We start from the raw sequence: 18,420 nt of genomic DNA, 5'->3' as shown, positions 1-18,420 counted from the left end.
TGATAAATTAATTGATTACAAGAGTATATTTTAGCTACAAAAAAGTATTATTACATTATTATTGTAGAGTACATTTTGCTTTACTTATTTATGGATTATTTTTAAATGTATAATTACAACTACTAATATTAATATTATTGTTGTGATAATATATTCAATATGTAACAACATGATTAACAAGATCATCGCTTAATTTTGATAATTGATTTATTTTCTAATCATATTCCGTATTTGCATACATCATAATTTTATTCTGCGTTAATAATTAATAATATTTCAAAAATTATAATACGTAATTCCAATTATTGATCTAGGTATTATCATTGTTAATATATTCAACATCAAATCACTAATAACTTATTAACACATTATTCTTATTAATGATTATATCAATTATTTAACTGTTTTATTAATCATCATTGTATTATTGAGTGCAGTTAATACTGCATTTATTATTGTATTGTTACATTTAATTTGTTATGTATTATTTCTAAAATTATTAAAGGGACTTTTGTTACTATTGTTATTATAATAGTTGATGCTAACCCACTAATCGATTGAGTAATATTGTTGATTAATATATTAAATTGTATCTCATTATTCTTTATTAATACAATGATAATTAATGATACTATACTACTGTATTTGAGCAATTTTATTTTTTCGTGATGTATTATTCCTCAAATTGTAAACATTACAACAGCAATTTTTGTTCATTTTTATTGTTTTCATATTTGAGGCGTGCGAGATAGCATAAATAGAGAAGGTACCAACCAGTTTGGGCTTGAGCTGGTCCTCGCTGTCCCCGTGGCCCAGGCGGCCGTAGCGGCCCTTCCCCCAAGTGAAGAGCTCGCCGCTGGCCGTGATGCAGGCGCTGTGCGCCCCTCCCGCGGCGATATCCACAACTTCCACTCCCCTCAGGGACTCGATCACACGGGGGCGATCGCACGGGCTGGAAAATACGACAATCGTCCGTGTTGTCGGACCCACTCACGACTGACGGTGCGCTCGATCCGCAAGTCCAAACGTTCCGCTTTCGGGATTTGGCCCACCTTCTGTTGCCATGGCCCAGCTTTCCATCCTCCGCCTCTCCCCACGAGTAGACCTCTCCCTCCGAGGAGAGCGCCAGGCAGTGTTTTCCTCCCGAGTTGACCGCCACTTTTCGGATAAAGACGTGCTGGATGGATTCCAGAAGGGTCGGGGTGGACACCGACTCGGTGCCGCCGATACCCAGCCGGCCTCCGGCACCGTACCCGGTGGCGTACAGCTGCAAAAAAAAAAAGAGAAAAAATTGCCTTTGTAAAATGTCGTTTTCAAGCATTGTGAAGAACGACAGTACCGAAATTAAAGAAATAAATGTCCCATTAAATGATTAAATAAAATTGTCGTTCGTTTAACAAATATGGAACAGAAGAAATCGATTCATGTAATAAACAACAAACAGGAAGGAAGACAACTCATTTTGGATTTCTCGCGAGGAGAGCGGAGAGGAACCTGGACCTTCTCAGGTTTCCTTTTCATAATCAGTCCGGTGTGTCAGCTACCCTCCTTAAAAAAATGTATTTGACCAGAATTTTACTGTTTTATTGTTATTACTATTTTACGAGAATTCTCGTCCGTGGCACTGAAAGAGTTACAAAAAAAAAAGTGAAAATACATCCCAGGTATTGAATGAGCGAATGACCGTACATTTAATTGATTTATTTCATTCCATAGTTTATTAATTCATGAAAAATCTCGACAATTAATGATGCATTCATTTAATGAAAGAAACATTGAATGAATTAATGACACTTATACTTTTATTTAGTTTTTGCATCTTACATAAACGGCGGAAGCAACCAACCTTTCCATCGGCAGTAACGGCAAAAAGCGTCTGCTCCCCTCCGATGAGCTGCACGGGCCTCAGCGTGGCGAGGGCTTCGGTGGGCGTGGGAACTTTGACCTTGGCCCCCTCGATGCCGCCCAGCTGGCCGCGGTGATTGTGCCCCCAGCCGTAGATGGTGCCGCTGCCGCCCGCCGACAGCGTCCAGTCGTCGGGCCGGCGGTTCATCCACTGCACCAGCTGCTCGTCGTGCTCTCGCTTGAAGAGCTCGTGGCTCTCGTGCAGCGCGTTGATGCTCTCGTGGTCGGCCATCAGCTCGCGGATCTTCTTGGTCACCTTGGGGAAAAAAAACGCGGTACTCAGGTCAACAAATATTATTATACCTCTACGTACAAAATTAATTCAGTCTGCCTGTCCTTTCAAAACGAGAATTTTTTTTCGTGAGTAGAGACGGTTTTTACATGGAAATAGCCTAATCTGTTCCAAGGGGCCATTTGCGGGTTCATATTTAAAAACAACAACAACAAAAAAACTTATATAATGTTGAGATTTTCTAAATGCGTAAAGAGACCTTTTAGGTTGTTTTATTTGTAAGTTTTTATTTGACATTTTCACTGATCAGGCATTATTTACACGTCCACAGGAGCAATAATAAGTGTTATAAAGCAGAAAAATAAAGACGGGTTACGCTCACCTCATCCAGGAAAGGTCGAGGCAACGAGGTTCTTTTATCCAGCGCCACGGCCACTCTGGAGGCCGTACAGTACCGGCGGAACCAGGCCCATTTGTGGGTCTCGGCACAACAGGGCAAAGTGTCCAGCTCTAGGTCGCAAGCCAGCGCCACCAACACCTGAGGTGGGAATGGAAAAATGCATTTTATTGGTGGATGGCTAAGGAACAAAATAACTGACTTATATCAAAGTATCGAGAGTTTATGAAGGATGCTGATACCGGCCACTGATATCAAAAAACATTATGTCTGCATAAACCATCCACTAGGGATTTTAAACCTGCTGAACAGGAATTAACTTGAAGCAATAAATCAAATTATTCGATGCATTTGTCATTTTGAACATCAAAGAGCTGAAATTTAGGGAAAATCTCAAGATTTTAAAAAAAAAGAAGGTCAAAATGCTGAAATGGGTGGTTTGCGAGAGAAATTTACAATCAGAACTAACTACTTAATAGCATTTAAAGGGATAGCCCATTTATTTACTACAAATTCTAATGTCGAATTTTAACCTTGAAGAAGGGGCTGTGTAGTAGCTGTTTCCCGCCACGGACGATGGGGTCCTCATATTCGTATTGCCTTTGCAGAGCCTCGGGAAGGCCCTTGACTAGGGCGGCCAGCGCGCTGCCTGTAAAACTCTAAAAACAAAGCCCGAATGTAGGGAAACTTCAAGAACAAATGGGAGCAAGAAAGAATTTGGATCAGGCTTCTTCCCATCTGCGCGCTGACTCACCACAGCGCGAACTTCGCCGTCCGTGTCGCCCAGCAGCCTGTTTATGTTGATGGATTGCCCAAACTCTGTGGTCAGAAGCTTTCGCAGTCTTTGCAGGGCCCACATTCTGTGTCCGGCAGCTGCGCAAACACAACTCAAGTTCGAAATGCGAGGCGGCTAGACCATCCGACGGACAAGTTTCCGTCTTTCGAAAACGGGAGATAGCGGGAAATAGTTACCCTTTTGCTGAGAAAATTAGCTCATATTAGCTTAGCGTACGTGACAGTATCTTCCGCACTATAAGGCGCACTGGATTATAAGACACGCCTTCAACGAATGGCATACTTTCAAACTGTTTAAGGCATCGAATTATAAGGTGCATAGAATAGAAGCCGCAGTAGTGTTGCGTTATGCATCCACTAAGGTGGAGGGACTGCCAACAAAACAATCAGATTAAAAAAAAGATAAAGGAGATTTTTGCAAAATACTATGTAAAGAATGGGAAAAATAAAAATCACGTGTTTACATTAAAAGACTGTTTGGACTAAACTAATGCCAAGACGAATCAAGCGTTTAAAAAAAATATAATTATGATACAATTGAGTTTTCAACAGAAATGGTGGAATTTTTATATGTCTTATCAAAAAAAATGAATATTAAAAATCTGCATATATTTGACACCAAAAGAACCAAAAGAAATTGTATTTTTAGTATTTTAATATCGCTTGGGCACGATGGGGGACGGATTCCTACCTAAGGCGCTGAGCTGGGCACAAGCCGCCAAAGACGCAGCGAGACGGGGCACGATGCTCCTGTTGGAGGCAAAGTTCAGCCTGAAGTCGAGGAGACACGTGACCAGGTCCATGGAGGGGCAGGACAAGATGCAGCGGTCTGACAGCAAGTCTTTGGGACCTGCGAACAAGACATCAGTCATCACTTCACATATTTAAGACAAATATTACTGCAGCACATATTTACTTAAATCTTGTATTATTAAAGCTTATACAGTAACTGTACTGTTATCCCTTCCTATCCTTTTGTAGTCTCACAGAGAGCCGCGGTTATATCAGCGGCGCCTGGAAGCCTAACTAAAGTGAAGCCTGGTGCTGACCAAAGACGATAACTATCAGTTTACACTTGAAATTCCGATTTATTACAAAAGAAATCTCGATAGGAGATTCACAACGCGAGTTCATTGCAAGTGTAAAAAAGCAACATGGAAAACAAGAGCGGTGGGCGGCAGAAAGACGTTTGCCCCGTCTGCGAGATTTGGCCCACCTGCAGCGGGCATAATGGGGTAGACGGTGAAACGCCAGCCCCAGCCATTGACCGAGCCGTCGCTGGTGAATTTCCACTTGAGCTCGTCGCCCGGGATTCGTAGTTCGCTGGACCAGTCGGACCACTCGCGGCCTGGAATACACAAACGCGCGCAGTGCAGACATGTTTGAAAAATAAATGTTGAAATTTAACCAGGCAAGAGAATAGAATTTAATTTCTTGTCATTTTATAGCTGGTATGCAACAAAATTCAGTGCCTGTTTGCCTGCGTCCCTGCATCCTAAACGCGCAACCAAAAAAATATGAATCTTCGTCCATTTACTCTTTTATAAACTTGACCAGTTTCGAACATTTTTAACAAGTTCGTCGGCCATGTTTGTTTGGATCTCGAAGGTCCACATGATCTCGTTTTTGCCTGAGATCTTGTTGTTGTGAGATTTCGTTTGCAGTGTAGTGTTATTTTAAATTTTTATTCTCATGATCTCCACTAGGAGGTTCTAGAAGTTTATATATTGATAATCACGCGTTGATGATGGGGCTGTTGCTATGGAAACAAATTGCTCACGAAAAAAAAAAAAAAAAACCATTAAAAAGCCAGTTAAGGAACTTCCGTGATTCCGTGAATTCATGATATGAATCTTGTTAGTTGAAAAAAAAAAAAAAAAGCCTCTAAGCGCTGTCTTTAGTCAACGTCAACACTGCAAATTTTATTTGTATCAGTGAGAAATAAAATAATACGCAATCAGGTAACAATGAGCCAGAAAGTAAAAAGAAAAATGAAAAGCTTCGGAAGATCGAGAAGAGGAACAAAATGAGCATGTTGAAGCAAAACAATCAAAGTAAAAAGCAAACTTTTCTACCAAAACGGACTACAGTATATATATATATATATATATATATTGTTATATCAGTGGTTGCAATATGATGGTGGTATATGACAATGTGTAAAAATGTATTTGTTTTTATTATTTAAAAAAAAAAAAGTCTCATTACCTGATCTGACTGACACAATCCTATTGGCTCCATCCATGACGGTCAAAGGGTCATGTCGTCTTTCTGTGGAACACTGCCGGTCAAACTCTATCCGCAGACCTTCGGCACCTTGAACACACACACAAAAAAAAAAGTTGATCCTCTTCGTTTTAGTAATATTCCTGTATGTGAAGATGGACGGACTCGGACGTTGGTTCAGTCTGCTCGCTTCTTTGATTGTAAATAATGCTCCTCAGCTAACACGAGCTGCTAATGGCCAACTGACATTCACTCGCTAGCTTGAATTAGGGCATTTATTGATTTCTTTTACCAGGGATCTTGACGGTGCCGCTGGTGGAGGTGTCGTCGGTGTACGGGTGGCTGCTCTCCACCACGACGGGCTGCGAGGACAGGCGTCCGCTCTGGGAATCGGTGGCTACGTCCTCCAGCTCGGTGACGCATAACTCCAGCAGCATGTCGGCGACCTGCCCGCCCCCCCCAAAAAAAGACAGGCATCATTAGATGTACAAATCAAGGGAAATGACGTTTAGCGCTTACCTGAGGGTACGCCGTTCCCATGCCGGACAGCACGGCCGATAGCACCTCCTTGCCTTTCTCCCCGGAGCGGCAAGACACGGCCAGCTTGAGAAGGTCCACCATGACTCGGGTGTCATCCGGCACAAGCAGGCTGGAGAATTCATCCAGGTACTGAGGTTCCGGGCCCACCACTTTGCTTTGGCTTTCCGAGTCCTGCTGGCAAAAAATGCACAATTTTAACGGATGGACTCTACACAACTAATGTACCGTATTTACAGCGCTTTTAAATATTCACTTTTTAAAGACTTTCTTTGTTTTGATTGATTTTTTCCCCCCCCAAGTGTTTGGTCTAAAATGACTGTTCATAAATGTGTTACGTACTAAAGTAATCATTTAGTTAAGATGATTAAGTACTAATATAATCAATTACTGTGGGTACTAAAGTACTAATCAAGTACTTTAGGTAATAAAGTAATTGAAGTTACTCAAGTAATTGATTAGCATGAGCCACTTTAGAGCCTATTAGTCAAACACTCGAAAAAAATGTAATAAATTTAGAAGAGGTCATTAAGTCCTAATCCAAACAATTACTTTAGTTACTTGTGTACTATAGTACCAACTACTTCAGGTACTAAAGTATTGAAGTAATCAATTGCTTATGTAGTTAAGTACTACAGTACGAACCAATTACTTTAGGTACTTAAAGATACTAAAGTAATCGATTACTTGATTAATTAGCATTAGCCATTTTTTGTCAAAAAATGAGTTTAGTATTAAAGGAATACATTTTTTTTTATAGGAGTTAGTTAAGTCCTAAAGTAATCAATTACATAGGTACTTAAATACTATAGTACCAATTACTTTAGATATGAAAGTATTTGAGTAATCAATTGCTTTAGGTACTAGAGTACTAAACAATTACTTTAGTTACTTGTGTACTATAGTACCAACTACTTCAGGTACTAAAGTATTGAAGTAATCAATTGCTTATGTCGTTAGGTACTACAGTACGAACCAATTACTTTACTTAAAGATACTAAGGTAATTGATTACTTGATTAATCAGCATGATCTATTTTTTAGTCAAAAAATGAGTTTAGTATTAAAGGAATAAAAAATTTTGAGGAGTTAGTTAAGTCCTAAAGTAATCAATTACATTAGGTACTTAAGTACTATAGTACCAATTACTTTAGATATGAAAGTATTTGAGTAATCAATTGCTTTAGGTACTAGAGTACTAATCAATTACTTTAGGTACTTACGTACCAGAAGGTACTAAAGTAATTGACTACTTTTTAGAGCCTCTTTTAGTCAAAAAATGTGTGAAGTAATAAAGTTTTAAATACATTTAGAGGTGGGTAATTAAGTTCTAAAATAATTGATGACTTACTTTAGGGCATTAATACATAAGGAAATTGTTACGGTATTACTTAATCGTGAGATAATCGATTATTTTCTCAAAGTGTTAACCAGGGTCAGAAGGATCGATTATAAAATTGGAAAAATTGGCGTCGCATATTATTTTATGTGTGCGCAGTACTTGCCTCTTTGGTCTTGGTCATGGTCTCGGCGATGATGCTGGCCGCCCCCGGGTCATCGGTGACAGGGATGAAAGGGCGCGAGGACGCGCCCGAGGCCGAAGGAGTGACGGCGGACGACGGCGTCACGGCGTCCTCGGAAGAGGCGACCTTCTCGCAAACACGCAAAAAAAGCCACCATTATACCAACTCTACCCAAGAGCATCACTGACGTCAAATACGTTTTTTTTTTGTTTTTTCTTTTGTTTTGTTTTTTATATTATTTTATAAGCCGCAACTTTTTCCTCTCTTTTTTGTTGTTGTTTGTTTTTTTTCCAAATGTGTGTATCTGTTCAAGGTGTCCATTTATGGAACAACCATCAAATAAAACTGAAAAGATGTGAATCAATGGCTGTGCTCAAAAAGCTTTAAAACAATATATTCATTAAAAAATATATGTCTAAATTTAGAAAGAGAATTCATAAAATTTGGGGTAAATTTGTGATGTGTACATTTTATATACAGTACACAGTATATGCGATTTTATTTTCTGAATTTTGTGTTATTATGTTCACTAAAATAACCTATAAAACAAAGGGAGACAAAAAAAGATGCTATTGAAGTATTGATTTTGATTTTGAATTGCTATTTAACTAACAGATATCCATCCATTTTCTATAAATATTTTGGGAGTAAAAACGCAGGAATGTTCAGTCTGTGAAAGCGAGGATGTTGCTGTTGGCAGACAATTACAAAAAAATATAAACTTAAAAAAAAAAACGTAATATATCATCTTTTTGCGTAAAGATCTGACATTATTACCTACGGCTTATATTCCAGTGCGGCTTATCCGTGACAAAAATCATTTTTTTTGCTCATATTTTGCTGCTGCGGCTTATATGCCGGTGCGCCTTATAGTCCGAAAAATGCAGAATTTAATATAGCTATTACTATAGCAAAAAACGAGAATTCTCGTCCGCGGCACCGAAAGAGTTAAAAGGGACTTTAAGTGCACGAATGCGGCCATATTGTGTACCTCGCCCTTCTTGTCCTGCCAGGGATTGGGACTGACCGGCGCGTCCGTCTCAGGTATGGCCGGGGAGCCTTCGTCATCACTGGCGCTGGACGAAGACGAGGGGTCAAACGGGGGCACGGGCGAGGCGGAAGGTCGTTCGGCCGGGACGATCATGCAGGCCGGCATCAGCGCGCCCACCACCGCGTCCCTGGCGGAGCACAGACGACCAATGCGTGGAAAGGAGAAAGACGATTTAGGAATCTCAGCATCTTGACGGTTGGCATGGTTACACAATTATAACGAGTGTTATTTTTGTTTTGTTTTTTTGGGCAGTGTAGAAAAAGTAAATTAAAAATGGGTTCTTTGGAGCATACCTGGCATACATGATCTGGAGGGCGGAGAGCACGTGAGATAGGGCTTGCTGCTTGGCCAGGTTGCCGTCCAGACTCAGGAGAATCTTGGCCAGCGACGGACGGTTGGGCTTCACGTTGCTCTGGCCGCTCATCTTGTTGCCGGACGAAGCCGAGTCGCTGTCTGACTGGACGCCTGCCGAGCGGTATTTAAAAAAAAAAAAAAAAAAAAACACAAGGTGTTACCAAGCTCTTTAGTGCACCCTGGTGGTGAGGAACTGACACTACATTTGGAGGTAAAACTTAAGAAAAAAAGCTTCAATCAAATGCCCAGCATTTATCAAGTAATGCATTTGTCAATTTTTGTCCCCACTAGTGTAGATATTTTTAATTAAAAGTGTTTCACAAATGTATTTAACTAGTCAGGAAATTTGTTGCAATATAATATAAACACACAATTTTAGGCAAACAGTAAACATTTTTAATATCTGTCTTTATTAATTAATTTTGTAATATTTGTCTTAAAATTTTTCACATGAAATTAGGAAAAAATGTTTAGTTGGAAATTACAAAAAAAATTAACAAATTTGTTTATTAACTCATTTACTGCCAGACCAGTGAAAATGCAATGACATTCTATAGCTGTCAATGGTAATAAATAAATCAAATAAGATCATCATCTAAATAACATAAAATAATTGAAATTTTGAAAAATCCATCCTGTAGTATGGGTTGCATTAAGTCGTTTATCTTTATAGTTTTTTTATTTTAAAGTTAGTTAAATAAGTTTGTAATTGAAATAACCAGAAAAGCCCTGAAAAATTAACTACTTTGCATTTTCAAAAAAAATTGCCAAATTTTTGTTGAATTAGTTGATTCAATTTCACTAGCTATGTAAAATACTTTTGAGAATTCTCATCTTTTAAAATAGTAATAATAATAAATCATAAAATTCTGGTCAAATGCATTTTTTTTTATAGAGAAGCCAACACACTTGACTTACGTATATAAGCCAACTGAGCACTGTAGTGATAACTGTGACCATTTGATGGCAGTGTTTGCACATTTACAACACATATATTACCTACATGCAATTCTAACTAAAGAATGGAAGTCAATCTTTCAATGGCAGCATATATAAGTTCTAAATATCACAATAATTATTATTTATAATCAATATTATAAATCACTTCTTTTTGTTGTCCGGTCTCAAATTTCCAGCCCGGAGGTTTACCGAGATAGGACGCCCCCAGCGAGTCCCGGGCGGTCTGAAAAAGGACGGGCTCGTGCACGGAGGGCGTGGTCACGTCCACCGTAGTCCAGGCCACGCTGTGCGAGGAACCGCAGGCCACCCTGGTGATCTTCTGTCCCTCCAGACCCTGCACCAGCGTGGGCTTCCTGTTGACAGTGGTGGTGCCGTTGCCCTGCTGCCCGTGGTCGTTGTCGCCCCACGCGTACACCTGACGGGTCGGCGTCCAAAAATATTGCCCATCGTGCGGTTCTATTCCATGTGAAATCAATGCTTCGGCATCCAGACCTGTCCTGCATCGGTCACGGCCAAACAATGCAAAGCTCCGACTGCGACGTGAACGATCTTCTTGCCTCTGAGCCCCTCGACCATCTGGGGCTTCCGCACGTGGACGTCGGTGCCGTGTCCCAGTCGGAAGTAGTCCCCCTTGCCCCTGTTGGGACCCGATCTCAACTGATTCGAATCCAATACACGTATCGGGTTGTACATCGCGCGATCGGTCCACGTTACCAGGTCCACACCACGCCCGATTTGGTGAGCGCCAAGGAGAATTGAGCGCCGCACTCAATCTGGCAGACGCCTTGCCCGTTCAACCTTTCGATGTTCTGGGGGATGTTGCATCCTTCGCTGCCGCCGCGACCCAGTTTGCCAAAGTCCCCGTCGCCCCATGAGAACACCAAGCCTGGGGAAGAAAAAATAACCTCTAAAAGGTTAGCAATTGCAATTAGCATTAGCATTGTTGACAGTGACAGGTTGAATTCTCGTTTTATAAAGTCCTAGTGCTTTTTAAGAAATTCGCAGCTTTCTTTTGTTTCTTTTCGAAAGTTCCACACGCTAAAGTCTATCGGCCATTCGGCCACTAGGTGGTGCTCCAACACAACAAATGGAGCCATGTTTCAAGACGGTGTTCGTATACGGGCATAGCCATATTTCGTACGTCTACAAGAAAGGTTCGCGTAGAAAACGTAGGTGTCAACTCTCGATACGTTCAATCAACCTATTTTTAAAAGCGAAACCCGACTTGGTCAACTTTTTCCCCCTTCAGCCACAGATACAGCTTACTGGAATACTTTTATCAGCGAAAATTCTTTTTGTTTTTCGACTTACAAATGAATATATAAAAAGAAAGTTGGAAAATAAAGACAAAGTATACATTATTCTATACGTGAGGAATACCTTCATCGGTGAGAGCTAACGTTTGTGCGTCTCTGCTTCCACAGGCCACCTGGATCACACGATGTCCCAGAAGCACTTTCACCTAGACACAACAGGAAAAAAAACAAATGATAAGATAACTCATGCATGACCAAAGCGGACACAGCAAATAAAGCGTACGAGTTTAGGCCTCAGCTGAGTGGTGTTGTCGCCGTGTCCCAGGCGGCCATATTCGCCCAGGCCCCAGCAGTAGAGCTCCCCGGAGGAAGTAATGGCCGCGCTGTGGGAGCTACCGCAAGCGATGTCTCGAATGCGCTTGGTCTTCAGGGCCTCGATCAGCCGAGGCTTGTCGCAGTTCCTGCGTCGGAAAAATCAAACCCCATGTGTTGACAACCGGTATTGATTCAAACGAAAATGGCGTCTCAGGAGACCTACATTCTGCTGAAGTGGCCTAGCTTCCCGTCGTCGCCCTCTCCCCAGGAGAACACCTTGCCGTCCACGGTGAGCGCCATGGCGTGGCGTCCGCCCGAATGCACGGCCACCTTCTTGACCACGTAGTTGCTGAGGGCGCCGATCTGCCGCGGGATGGGGATGGTGCCGCTGGACAGGCCCAGGCCCAACCTGCCGTTGGTTGCCTCGCCGCACGCGGAGATCTTCCCCTCCACCGTGACTGCGACGAGTGACACTCTTTCGTTAGATCAGCTCCGAGATGCAAAATATATCTGAGAAGCGAAGTACCCGCAAAGAGACTTTTGGATCCGCCGGCAACTTGGACCACGTTGAGCGCAGAGAGGGTTTCCGAGAAGGAGGGCACTTTGATCTGCGAGGACATTTTTGAACATATATGCCCCGATCGAAACACGTGATTAGATGTTATTTAATGACGCACCTTGGATCCCTTAAGTCCGCCCAGCTGGTCCTTGTCATTCAGGCCCCAGACGAAAACTTTGGTCCTAATGGTGGCGGATGACTCCAATCCGGACGATTTCTTGCGAGCGAGACTAAAGCAAACAAGTTTCATCAAATAAAATAGAAGAATTGTCATTAGTGGCCTTGGTCGCACCTTCCCGTGGCAGTTTTGTCATCTTCTTCCTCCTCGTTGTCCGACGCCAGGAAAGGAACTGTGGCCAGGTCCTCGTCTTCCGCTCGGATGCGTCCCACGATGATGAGTCCATGAATCTTGCAGTCGATTCCGGAGCTACGGCATTGCTTGATGGCAACTTCAATGTATCTGTGATACTAAAGGATGGGGAAGCGGCAATTCATGAATTGGGATTCATCACTGGCAAACACTTAAAAGAAAAAAAAAAACATGGGGGAAAAAAAACAAAAAGTCGACCTAGTCGGGAAGGTCGATCAGAAAAATAGGTCCACTAAAAATGTCCGCCTTGAGTCGCTGCTGGAATTCGCCACTATTTTTTTACATGGACCTTTATTGCAGGCATATGCAGTGTTGGAATGGCAACAAGGGAGAAAGACTCCTAAAAATCTCACTTGTTTGGGATCATTTGCAACTAAAAATAGAGTGCCAAAAGAATGTTCACTCGCTGCAAGGTGGGAAAGGCATACCACAGCAGTACTTCAGAGGAAAAAAAACAAAAAAAGAAAAAAATTGTTTGTCCTGGTGCACCACCTAGTGGCCGAATGGCTGCTTAAAAAACATTGATATGGTAGGAAGCAGGTTTTCATGAAAGACAAGCCTGCCCTGAAAAAAGAAAGAACTGCCCAGCAGGAGCAGTCAAGCACAAGTGTGCCCGGTCTGCTCGACTAAAAGAAGACGGTGAAGAAGAACAGGAAGTTATTGACCTCATAGTAGCTAACAGGCAGCGAGCGCCACTCTCAAGTTTACTCATGGAATACGGTTGAAGCATGTCTGCAAGTGACTTTAAGGACACTATCGTGACTTGGGAGAACCGGTGCTCAAGCTTCAAGCTTCTCAAATGCTCCTGGTCTTGAATGTATCTCCTGCCATAAACATGGCTTCACTAAATGACTTCAATCCAACCAACCTCAGTGCAGTCGCTGAGCAGCAGGACGGTGGTGTCCGTGGGGTTGATGTTGACGGTCTTCAACTCGGTTAAATTGTTAAGCGAGCTGCCGCCTGAAACGAACAAGACGCGGTTGGTTCCTCGCAAGAATACGAGATGTATATTTTGAAAAGGGCGAACTTGGAAAATGGCGATTTTTTTTACCCGATACCACCACCAAGGAGGGCATGTAGCTGCTGTCGGCCGGATCCACGGCCATCTTTAGCCGGTGCACGAGGACGTCGGGGAAGAGCTCCAACCGAATCCAATGCTGCGAGAAAAGGTCACACCATTACACAGGAAGTCCCGCCTCCCACCCACACGCAATCTTTCCACATACGGCAGACAGGATGCCCGGTTGGGGGTCGTACGCGGAAAGGCCTACCTTCCCCTGCGAGCCGGACGACTGCCAGCACTGGTCGCCGGCGTCGATGAGGCGCGGGGCCTGGTTGACGGACGACGACACGTTGAGGCTTTTGACGGCGCGCGACCAGTCGTCGATGAGCATGCCGCGCTGGCTGCTGTGGTGCTTCTTCAGCTGCTTCCCCGAGCGGCCGCTGAAAGCCGGCGATTGGCCTGATGCAAATCCACGGAAAATTATTAATTATTATTATTTATTAATATTTATATTTATATTTTTATTTATTTATATATATATATATATATATATATATATATATTATTTTTTTTATTTATTTTTATTTTTATTATTTATTAATTATTATTAATTAACGGCCATATTAAAAAAAAAAAACATCTCACTGTTGAAGCACAATATTAGTAATATATAATAGACAGAAAATAATACAAATTTAATGACACAATAATAAAAATATATTGTGTATTTGCCTATTGAAAATGATTGGTTCTCCTTGCCCACATCTACTGATTTTTTTTTTTTGTGCTTTACTCAATATATGGTGAATTTAAAGCAGGGGTGTCCAAACTGTAACTGGAGGGCCATTTGCGGCCCTCTGTCCATTTTTAAGCGGCCCGTAGCATATCCTAAAATTAAAACTTGATTTTTTGGTGAGTTTATGACAGATTGCTACTGTTTGAATTCTGAATGTCGGCTGATACGGAGTGCGTGGGCTTTTTTTCTGGAGAGTTACTGTGTCGTTGACAACCCAGAAATCTTGCAAACGAGATGAATTTAGAAAGATATTTAGGGAGGTATGAAAAAAATTACAATATGCAATATTAACGTTGATGTGCTTAATCGATTAATGTCAAAGAAAATCAAAGTTGCTCTTGCATCCTTCCACTTTTCTGAATGTGTTCCTCAGAAGAAAAAGAGTTTTGATAATAATTCTGACTTAAAGCTTGCTCATAAGTAAACTTTCAATATGAAGAAAGTAAAAAATTAATCCTAAAAGAAAAATGTCTACGTTTTGGCACGTTGGACTAACCGGGCTCGTTGATTCTGCCAAAGGAATGGCGGATGCTGTGCTTGCGAGTTTTAAAGCAGTTTTCGCAGAAGTCAAAGTCATCGCAGGTTCTGCATTTGAAGCGGGCGCCGTTGATTGGGAACATCTGGCAGCCGTCGCATCTGCAGGAAGGAAAAAGACAGTGGGTGAAATTCACATTTTTTCCCTTGAAAAGACAACTGAACTGAAAACTGAACAGCAATAAAGAAGCAAAAATAACCGTCGCCCCTCTCAAATGGGCGTACGAGATATTTTAAAACATAAAAAACACAAAAAATAAATATCTGTGCAAAATACTTTCATGTATTAAATTACGTGTCGTAAATATGTAGAGAAAAAAAATCTTTGCCGTTATCCCACTTTATGCACAACTCAACTTGTTGATAATCATTTTTATCTGTGCAAAATAATAACAATAATTAAGTCAATTATTTCTTTCTTTTAGCAATTTCCAAATAGTTAATGAGAAACCACGACACAATTGGAGACTCCTACCCCTACCCTACACTAAAAATGCTTTGGACTTTTTTAGGGGCTACTCGGCAAAGATTTTTTAAGCATGGAGGAAAGAATTCACATCAAATCTAACTCATTCACTGCCATTGACGGCAAAAGACGTCAAAGATCCATTTTTGGAGTGTCAACACAAAAGATTCTCTTGCGCTACATTCACGGGTTCCCGTTGAAAGGATTGATGTAAAAATCGCGGGAAATGCATGGGATTTCAAATATATCCAAAATTGAGAATATTTCCAATTTCGAATTGGCAGTAAATGAGCTGGACATGGGCTAAATTTGACACCTAGAAGATGTCCCCCTGGACCTCACGTTTGCAAGCATTTCGAAGGGACGGCAGCGTGGCATAATGAAAGTCGTCGTGTTTTGACAATCTATGCAATATTTTAGCCTCCTGGTGTTTTATTTTGTATGTTTTTCCTTTGATGTCACACATCAAAAGCCCAAGTTGGGTCAAAATGCCATTCTAAAAAATGCGTTCCCGACCTGACTCCAGGATGCACGCTGGGCACGAGTTCCATCTCAGACAGCAAGCCGGTCCAGTGCGACTGCTGTGGGAAGTCCACGATCACGTCCTTGCCGTTGGCGCTGAAAGCTGAATCCGAGCGGCAAACGCGCTCCGTTAGCGATCTTTTTTTTTCTTCTCAAAATCCCGATTCATCAAACGCGCACTTGCCTTTGACCACGCCCACGCTCCTGTGGGTGACGGAGCCCCATTTGTACTTTGGCGTGGTGACGGAAGGCTTGACTCTCACTTTGTCGCCGATCTTGATATGTGAGAGCGAACTCTGAGGCGGGAACCCTAGAGGAACACGTGATCGGAGATCAACCAAATTCATCCAAGTCAAGTCGTGAGTCTGCTATATTTCAGGAAAAAAAAAAAACAATCGCGCGGAATCATCCCAATCTCTACACAAACTTGATTCAGTGAACCGATTCCTAGTGATTCTAATGAGTTCGTAATTTATCGAAAAAAAGCAAAGCGGCTCACCAAGCAGCTCAACGTGGATATAGCGGACCCAGTAGGTTCCGCCTTTTTGCTGCCAATCGCACTGCACGTTCAAATCGTGAAGGCCGTCTCGATCCAGCTTGATGACTTTGCCCGCGTCGCCGTCGTACACTTCCTCGTACGTTCGGCAGCACTTGACCATCATGCCCACCTGAAAGGAGGCGCCCGCGTAATCAAAGGGATAAAAGAAAGTCGACCAAGCCGGGTCATTTGACTTTAAAAACAAGTCGCCTAAAAACGTCCGCCTGGAAGCGCTGGCGGAATCATGTTTGCGCAACCGTTTTCTACACAAATCTTTTGTGGGCAATCGGAACGAAAAAAAAAAACAAAAAAACGGTAGCATTCAATTATATCAACATGGAAAAAGCATATCACAGCAGTTCTTTGGCTGTTGACAAACTTAAGCAGAAAAGACTCTTGTCACATGGCTCTATTGGAGCACCGCCTAGTGGCCGAATAGCTGACAGACAAAATTAGCTTCCAATTCTCAGTTGTTTGTGATACCGAAGTAGGAAATCATCGTCTTACCTGAATATTTTCTCGGACATAAACGGCGTAGTCATCGTTGCTCTGGAAATCCGATCGCTTCTTAAACGTCTGGCTTTCCGTCACCACGACGGCTAGAGGCTGCAAGGGAACAAGGGACCAGTCAACCGATAAACTAAACCATCGCAATTAAAAAAAAATATATATACATATATATATAGATATATATTTGCGGCGGAAATTTAGAATAGATGGCATACCACAGGAAAGATTGGCTTGGCATCCTCCAGCTCCTCCAACACTTCCTCGTCTGACTCTTCGTCCGACACGGTGTCAGCGTCCGAAACCTCGGAAGTGTGAATGTCAGGATGGTCCAGCAGCCAGCCCACCAGAGCCTCCACACCTGAAGAATAGGCTACATTAAATTGGCGAAAAGGGACGCGAATTGATGACAAGTCTGCTGGAGGCGCTTTTCACATGTAAATAGCCTAACCCCCCCCCCCCCCCCACACACACACCCAAAAACACTCGCCCAAACTCTTTAAATGAATAACATTATTTGTAGCAGTTGACAATATAAATTCAGTTCATTTGTTGGGCTTGAGATGGCGCTGGTGTGCTGTTGGTGAGTGCTGATAGCTTTGTTTAGCTTGTTTTATATGTAGGTTTTTATTTAACATTTCCAGTGATCATTATTTACAAGTCCACATGAGCAATAATAATTGAGTTTGCTTAAGTTTAGTTTAAGGTCATGCGAAGTCCTTCCTGTGTTATGTTGTTTAGCCCTAATGTGCAGTCAGGTGCCACGGCAAGCTAGTTACCGAGCGATTGAAGAGAACATATTCAGCATTTTTTGGTACGTATTCGTTTTTATGTAGATTTGTACAATGGTGAATCCGTCCTACCTGGGACGCCCGAGGCGCATCCCGACAGCGACTTCAACGCGAACTCGATGTTCTTTCGCGGGAAGCCCATCTCCATCAGCTGCAGGACGATGGGGAGAGGCGGGACGGGCGAAGTTTTGCGCTTCTTCTGCTTGGGCGGCCGCACGTGCTGCTGCACGGCGACGGGCGTGGCGGCCTCGCTGGAGCTGCTTTCCTCAAACAGAGGCGAGGACGGGTGGGCCGATTCCACGGCCAGGTACTGACACACGGCCAGGGCTGCGGCCTAGCGGGGCAAATCGACGGTCGGCGCAAATATTTCGGCTGCGCGGGTTCTACCAACTCACCTCCATTTCCCGCCGGTCGAATATAGCTTTGATGGGTGACGGCTGAGTGGCGGCGGACAGCAGCTGCTGCAGGAGGATCATCGGGGGAAGAGGACCTTCGGGGGAAAGTTCTCCGACGTCTGGTGATGACACAACTGCGTCATCTGATAAGAGTTTCGTACAAATCAAATTTTGGCACGTTTTGAGGTTTGCACCTGAAAATATCAATCCGTCAATCAAATTTTATTTGTATAGCCCTGAATCACCGAAGTCTCAAAGGGCTTCAGACTTGAAAAGAGGTCATGTCGAGACTTTTTTCGAAAATAGAAGTCATACAGATACATCTTTTGGGTGTAAGGTACAAAACAGCATCCCCTGTCAAAGCTCCCAGAAGGGGAAGGAAAAACTCC

The 18,420-nt window shown here is 42.5% G+C and overlaps 1 protein-coding gene across 3 annotated transcripts in view; it reads right to left on the bottom strand.

Moving 5' to 3' along the window:
- The window catches only part of herc2 (HECT and RLD domain containing E3 ubiquitin protein ligase 2), a 56,168-nt gene that overhangs the window by 11,818 nt on the left and 25,930 nt on the right, over positions 1-18,420 (bottom strand). For 2 of the 3 annotated variants that reach the window (XM_088425136.1, XM_088425137.1), the window contains exons 45-78: positions 18,032-18,174; positions 17,709-17,970; positions 17,064-17,206; positions 16,846-16,944; positions 16,300-16,468; positions 15,985-16,110; positions 15,795-15,903; positions 14,775-14,914; positions 13,751-13,941; positions 13,531-13,636; positions 13,348-13,439; positions 12,402-12,577; positions 12,228-12,339; positions 12,077-12,158; positions 11,774-12,008; positions 11,519-11,696; positions 11,360-11,441; positions 10,694-10,865; positions 10,472-10,616; positions 10,169-10,394; positions 8,959-9,130; positions 8,606-8,792; positions 7,597-7,740; positions 6,075-6,266; positions 5,848-6,001; positions 5,538-5,645; positions 4,546-4,677; positions 4,021-4,179; positions 3,289-3,407; positions 3,068-3,193; positions 2,520-2,675; positions 1,847-2,161; positions 1,053-1,267; positions 775-952 (exon numbers count right to left, since the gene is read on the bottom strand). In XM_088425136.1, the coding sequence (XP_088281262.1) occupies positions 775-952; positions 1,053-1,267; positions 1,847-2,161; positions 2,520-2,675; positions 3,068-3,193; positions 3,289-3,407; positions 4,021-4,179; positions 4,546-4,677; positions 5,538-5,645; positions 5,848-6,001; positions 6,075-6,266; positions 7,597-7,740; positions 8,606-8,792; positions 8,959-9,130; positions 10,169-10,394; positions 10,472-10,616; positions 10,694-10,865; positions 11,360-11,441; positions 11,519-11,696; positions 11,774-12,008; positions 12,077-12,158; positions 12,228-12,339; positions 12,402-12,577; positions 13,348-13,439; positions 13,531-13,636; positions 13,751-13,941; positions 14,775-14,914; positions 15,795-15,903; positions 15,985-16,110; positions 16,300-16,468; positions 16,846-16,944; positions 17,064-17,206; positions 17,709-17,970; positions 18,032-18,174 (5,345 nt within the window). The remainder of the gene's footprint in view (positions 1-774; positions 953-1,052; positions 1,268-1,846; positions 2,162-2,519; positions 2,676-3,067; positions 3,194-3,288; positions 3,408-4,020; positions 4,180-4,545; positions 4,678-5,537; positions 5,646-5,847; positions 6,002-6,074; positions 6,267-7,596; positions 7,741-8,605; positions 8,793-8,958; positions 9,131-10,168; positions 10,395-10,471; positions 10,617-10,693; positions 10,866-11,359; positions 11,442-11,518; positions 11,697-11,773; positions 12,009-12,076; positions 12,159-12,227; positions 12,340-12,401; positions 12,578-13,347; positions 13,440-13,530; positions 13,637-13,750; positions 13,942-14,774; positions 14,915-15,794; positions 15,904-15,984; positions 16,111-16,299; positions 16,469-16,845; positions 16,945-17,063; positions 17,207-17,708; positions 17,971-18,031; positions 18,175-18,420) is intronic. The other variant, XM_088425138.1, reaches the window with a different exon arrangement.

This window comes from Hippichthys cyanospilos, chromosome 10 (assembly GCF_059441005.1).
Source record: "Hippichthys cyanospilos isolate Australia breed blue-spotted pipefish chromosome 10, RoL_Hcya_1.0, whole genome shotgun sequence".
NCBI lineage: Eukaryota > Metazoa > Chordata > Actinopteri > Syngnathiformes > Syngnathidae > Hippichthys > Hippichthys cyanospilos.
The sequence above is the reverse complement of the archived record's forward strand: the minus strand, read 5'-3'. Positions and strand labels throughout refer to the sequence as shown.